At 29.4% G+C, this 6,000-nt stretch overlaps 1 protein-coding gene across 1 annotated transcript in view; it reads left to right on the top strand.

The window, feature by feature from the left end:
- Positions 1–653: 653 nt before the first annotated feature.
- The window catches only part of LOC128640692 (mucin-12-like), a 195,408-nt gene continuing 190,061 nt past the window's right edge, over positions 654–6,000 (top strand). Inside the window, exons 1-9 of the mRNA XM_053693121.1 lie at positions 654–693; positions 868–919; positions 1,217–1,283; positions 1,830–2,094; positions 3,212–3,263; positions 3,562–3,628; positions 4,173–4,437; positions 5,554–5,605; positions 5,903–5,969. Coding sequence (XP_053549096.1) covers positions 654–693; positions 868–919; positions 1,217–1,283; positions 1,830–2,094; positions 3,212–3,263; positions 3,562–3,628; positions 4,173–4,437; positions 5,554–5,605; positions 5,903–5,969 — 927 coding nt within the window. The remainder of the gene's footprint in view (positions 694–867; positions 920–1,216; positions 1,284–1,829; positions 2,095–3,211; positions 3,264–3,561; positions 3,629–4,172; positions 4,438–5,553; positions 5,606–5,902; positions 5,970–6,000) is intronic.

Raw genomic sequence — 6,000 nt, 5'->3', positions numbered from 1 at the left:
TTAATTTTGAATATAATCTAACCCAGAAATCTGGCTTACATTCGTTTGGTGCATATAAATTGCATAGCACATAGCGGCAGTCATTGATCTCTATTTCTAAAATTAGATATCTACCCTCCAAATCTCTTTCTTGGGATATTAGCTGGAAGTCTAAATCCTTACTGAAAATACATGCCACTCCTCTCTTTCTTTTTACTGCTGGGGTTGCAATCACCTCCCCAATCCAAACTATTCTGAGTTTCTCTGCTCACATAAATAGTTATTGGAAAATTATGGTTTAGAATATTGATATTAAATTGTGCCTTTGCAGTATTCATGGGGTGTTAATGTGTTGTGAATGCATTTGAAAACCTTATATGGATTTGGACTGTTAATAATCAACATCCTTGATCTATTTAAAAAGTGATCCTCCTTTTTTCATGCTGTGTTTCTTTAAAAAAAATACCCAGAACATGTTAATACTCAAATGTTTTCACAAGCTAACCTCAACTGGTAATCAACACAAGATGTTTCCCTGATTTAATAAAGTAAATTTAAAAATATTAAGCTCTTTACTTCAAAATTAAATCAGACATAACAATAAATTTTGTGTTGAACACTTACAGGTATCTTGTCTTTACATAAAGATGTATATAAATCCAAGTAAAGACACCATGATAAAAACAACTTTTTCAAATATTGTAGATCCTAAAAGTAATGCAAACATTTTCAAAACATTATTTAAACTGGAAAACTGGTTAAATGACTTCTACAGACAAAAAAGTTTCAATGAACAGAAACTGTAGAAATATCTACATTTCTAACCTTCATTTAGTCTAATCATTTTAAAATTTAAGTTATATAAGACGCCTTTTCTTGTTATTCTAGTTCAATCTCCATGTGACATGGCAGCCAGACAGATACCTGATCCAGTTGCAATGTAAGTTATTTTTGTTAAGTCTTTTCTTTCTAAGAAAAAAGATTATAAATAAACACAATACTCTAATAGATTTATTTTAGAAGTGAAATATGTTTGGCATAAAATTAAGTTAAAGTAACCAAAATGATGATATTAAAATTCAAATTTTCTATTATTATATAGGTTGCAAAATGTTATTAAAGAAAGTTTGTAAATTTTAAAAATATTTGAAGATATTATTAATAGTAAATGTTTTAAATATGTTGATATTTGTGGTGATCATTGAAATTGACAACACAGTTCACTTTTCTTCTTTAGAGTCATGTGCCCAGCAGGATGTCTGAAAAACAAAGGCAAAGTTTGGGGAACTAATATCTACACAGACGTAAGAAAAAAATCCTGAATCACTAAACCAGATTAAATTTAGTTCTTTACAAGTGATGGTAAACTCTCCCCTTTTTAAAAACAGATTCAGAATTTTATTGACATTTTAGATGGAGTTTTAGTCATCAATTGTAATAAAGATGCACTATAATCTTTTTTTAAATATAGATATGATATTTAAATTTAATGCGCTCTGCCTGCCTACTTTAAAAGTACATTTTTTTGTGAGCTAAAACTTTGATTTGTTCTCCAATCAGTGCACTTGCTAAAAAAAAAGTGCCATATTGGGAGACCGCTGACTGACAACAATTCAAACCATAAGCTTTCAGAAAAATTTAATTTTGAAGTAGATGGCGGAGCAAGGGGCATTTGAATTTCATATCTAAATTAAAAAGCTATTTGTAGCGCATCTTCATTACAACTATTGAATGAAACTCCATCTAAAATATCATTAACATTCCAGATCAGATTTTAAAACAAGGCGAGTTTACCATCACTTTAACAACAGAAGATATGTTCTCACTTTATGAGTATTATTTGTCCATAGGACTCATCAATTTGCAGAGCTGGAATCCATTTAGGAGTAATCACAGATGAAGGAGGAGCTATGATAATGGAGAAAAAGCCAGGTCAAGACAGCTATGAGGAATCTATAAGAAATGGAGTGAAAACAACTAGGTATGGAAGTTGGACTGCTTCATTTGTACTCCGTACATTAGATTCAACACCAAGCAAGAAACCAGAATCTTCTGAAGAAGTTCCTGATGTCCCAACTACATCTACTCAACAACCACCCTCACGTCTGCCATCAGGTATTTTTCATTAGATCTATGGTGTTGATTGAAAAGCAGATTGAATGTATTTATTAAATAATCTCCCATTTAGCACCATAAAAAAAAGCCTTCACACCTAAAGACCACAAATGTTGATGTTCCTTTAATTCCAGTCCTACTTTAGTTCTCTTTTAAACTAATAAGATTAGTTACACAGGCTTGATTGAAATTTACTAAAACATTTATGATCTTATTTGTTATTTCTGTGTTGCTGTTTTGTTTTATTTGGAAATAGAAGTCATTTAAGCTCACTCCCAATGTTTAAAAATACAAATATGAGATATGGTAATTGAAGTATTTTATGCTAATTGAAAGTTCATTGTATAATTCCTATTAAATAAAAACAAACTGCCTTTAATAGCATGTAATGTAGGAATGCTCAATATACTTTTACAAAGAAAACTATAGATTAATCAAGACAGCCACAAAGATTTTCTATACGTTAATACTAATGAATTTAGAAAATCTGAAAACTCACATAAATAGTTATTGGAAAATTATGGTTTAGAATATTGATATTAAATTGTGCCTTTGCAGTATTCATGGGGTGTTAACACGTTGTGAATGTATTTGAAAACCTTATATGGATTTGGACTGTTAATAATCAACATCCTTGATCTATTTAAAAAGTGATCCTCCTTTTTTCATGCTGCGTTTCTTTCAAAAAAATACCCAGAACATGTTAATACTCAAATGTTTTCACAAGCTAACTTCAACTGGTAATCAACAAGAGATGTTTCCCTGATATAATAACGTAAATTCAAAAATATTAAGCACTTTACTTCAAAATTAAATCAGACATAACATTAACTTTTGTGTTGAACACTTACAGGTATCTTGTCTTTACATAAAATTGTATAAAAATCCAAGTAAAGACACCATGATAAAAACAACTTTTTCAAATATTGTAGATCCTAAAAGTAATGCAAACATTTTCAAAACATTATTTAAACTGGAAAACTGGTTAAATGACTTCTACAGACAAAAAAAGTTTTCAATGTACAGAAACTGTAGAAATATCTACGTTTCTAACCTTCATTTAGTCTAATCATTTTAAAATTTAAGTTATATAAGATGCCTTTTCTTGATATTCTAGTTCAATCTCCATGTGACATGGCAGCCAGACAGATACCTGATCCAGTTGCAATGTAAGTTATTTTTGTTAAGTCTTTTCTTTCTAAGAAAAAAATATTATAAATAAAAACAATACTCTAATAGATTTATTTTAGAAGTGAAATATGTTTGGCATAAAATTAAGTTAATGTAACCAAAATGATGATATTAAAATTCAAATTTTCTATTATCATATAGGTTGCAAAATGTTATTAAAGAAAGTTGGTCAATTTTAAAAGAGTTTAAAGATATTATTAATAGTAAATGTTTTAAATATGTTGATATTTGTGGTGATCATTGAAATTGACAACACAGTTCACTTTTCTTCTTTAGAGTCATGTGCCCAGCAGGATGTCTGAAAAACAAAGGCCAAGTTTGGGGAACTAATATCTACACAGACGTAAGAAAAAAATCCAGAATCACTAAACCAGATTAAATTTAGTTCTTTACAAGTTATGGTAAACTCTCCCCTTTTTAAAAACAGATTCAGAATTTTATTGACATTTTAGATGGAGTTTTAGTCATCAATTGTAATAAAGATGCACTATAATCTTTTTTTAAATATAGATATGATATTTAAATTTAATGCGCTCCGCCGCCTACTTTAAAAGTACATTTTTCTGTGAGCTAAACTTTGATTTGTTCTCCAATCAGTGCACTAGCTACAAAAAAAGTGCCATATTGGGAGACTGCTGACTGACAACAATTCAAACCATAAGCTTTAAGAAAAATTTAATTTTGAAGTAGATGGTAGAGCAAGGGGCATTTGAATTTCATATCTAAATTAAAAAGCAAGTTATAGCGCATCTTCATTACAACTAATGAATGAAACTCCATCTAAAATATCACTAACATTCCAGATCAGATTTTAAAACAAGGCGAGTTTACCATCACTTTAACAACAGAAGATATGTTCTCCCTTTATGAGTATTATTTTTCCATAGGACTCATCAATTTGCAGAGCTGGAATCCATTTAGGAGTAATCACAGATGAAGGAGGCGCTATGATAATGGAGAAAAAGCCAGGTCAAGACAACTATGAGGAATCTATAAGAAATGGAGTGAAAACAACTAGGTATGGACATTGGACTGCTTCATTTGTACTCCGTACATTAGATTCATCACCAAGCAAGAAACCAGAATCTTCTGAAGAAGTTCCTGATGTCCCAACTACATCTACTCAACAACCACCCTCACGTCTGCCATCAGGTATTTTTCATTAGATCTATGGTGTTGATTGAAAAGCAGATTGAATGTATTTATTAAATAATCTCCCATGTAGCACCATAAGAAAAGCCTTCACACCTAAAGACCACAAAAGTTGATGTTCCTTTAATTCCAGTCCTACTATAGTTCTCTTTTAAACTAATAAGATTAGTTACACAGGCTTGATTGAAATTTACTAAAATATTTATGATCTTATTTGTTATTTTTGTGTTGCTGTTTTGTTTTATTTGGAAATAGAAGTCATTTAAGCTCACTTCCAATGTTTAAAAATACAAATATGAGATATGGTAATTGAAGTATTTTATGCTAATTGAAAGTTCATTGTATAATTCCTATTAAATAAAAACAAACTGCCTTTAATAGCATGTAATGTAGGAATGCTCAATATACTTTTACAAAGAAAACTATAGATTAATCAAGACAGCCACAAAGATTTTCTATACGTTAATACTAATGAATTTAGAAAATCTGAAAACTCACATAAATAGTTATTGGAAAATTATGGTTTAGAATATTGATATTAAATTGTGCCTTTGCAGTATTCATGGGGTGTTAATGTGTTGTGAATGCATTTGAAAACCTTATATGGATTTGGACTGTTAATAATCAACATACTTGATCTATTTAAAAAGTGATCCTCCTTTTTTCATGCTGCGTTTCTTTAAAAAAAATACCCAGAACATGTTAATACTCAAATGTTTTCACAAGCTAACTTCAACTGGTAATTAACACGAGATGTTTCCCTGATTTAATAAAGTAAATTCAAAAATATTAAGCTCTTTACTTCAAAATTGAAGCAGACATAACATTAACTTTTGTGTTGAACACATACAGGTATCTTGTCTTTACATAAAGATGTATATAAATCCAAGTAAAGACACCATGATAAAAACAACTTTTTCAAATATTGTAGATCCTAAAAGTAATGCAAACATTTTCAAAACATTATTTAAACTGGAAAATTGGTTAAATGACTTCTACAGACAAAAAAGTTTTCAATGTACAGAAACTGTAGAAATATCTACATTTCTAACCTTCATTTAGTCTAATCATTTTAAAAATTTAAGTTATATAAGACGCCTTTTCTTGATATTCTAGTTCAATCTCCATGTGACATGGCAGCCAGACAGATACCTGATCCAGTTGCAATGTAAGTTATTTTTGTTAAGTCTTTTCTTTCTAAGAAAAAAGATTATAAATAAAAACAATACTCTAATAAATTTATTTTAGAAGTGATATATGTTTGGCATAAAATTAAGTTAAAGTAACCAAAATGATGATATCAAAATTAAAATTTTCTATTATCATATAGGTTGCAAAATGTTATTAAAGAAAGTTGGTCAATTTTAAAAGTATTTAAAGATATTATTAATATTAAATGTTTTAAATATGTTGATATTTGTGGTGATCATTGAAATTGACAACACAGTTCACTTTTCTTCTTTAGAGTCATGTGCCCCGCAGGATGTCTGAAAAACAAAGGCCAAGTTTGGGGAACTAATATCTACACAGACGTAAGAAAAAAATCCTGAATCACTAAACCAG

This window comes from Bombina bombina, chromosome 10 (genome assembly GCF_027579735.1).
Source record: "Bombina bombina isolate aBomBom1 chromosome 10, aBomBom1.pri, whole genome shotgun sequence".
In the NCBI taxonomy this organism is placed as follows: Eukaryota; Metazoa; Chordata; class Amphibia; order Anura; family Bombinatoridae; genus Bombina; species Bombina bombina.
The sequence above is the reverse complement of the archived record's forward strand: the minus strand, read 5'-3'. Positions and strand labels throughout refer to the sequence as shown.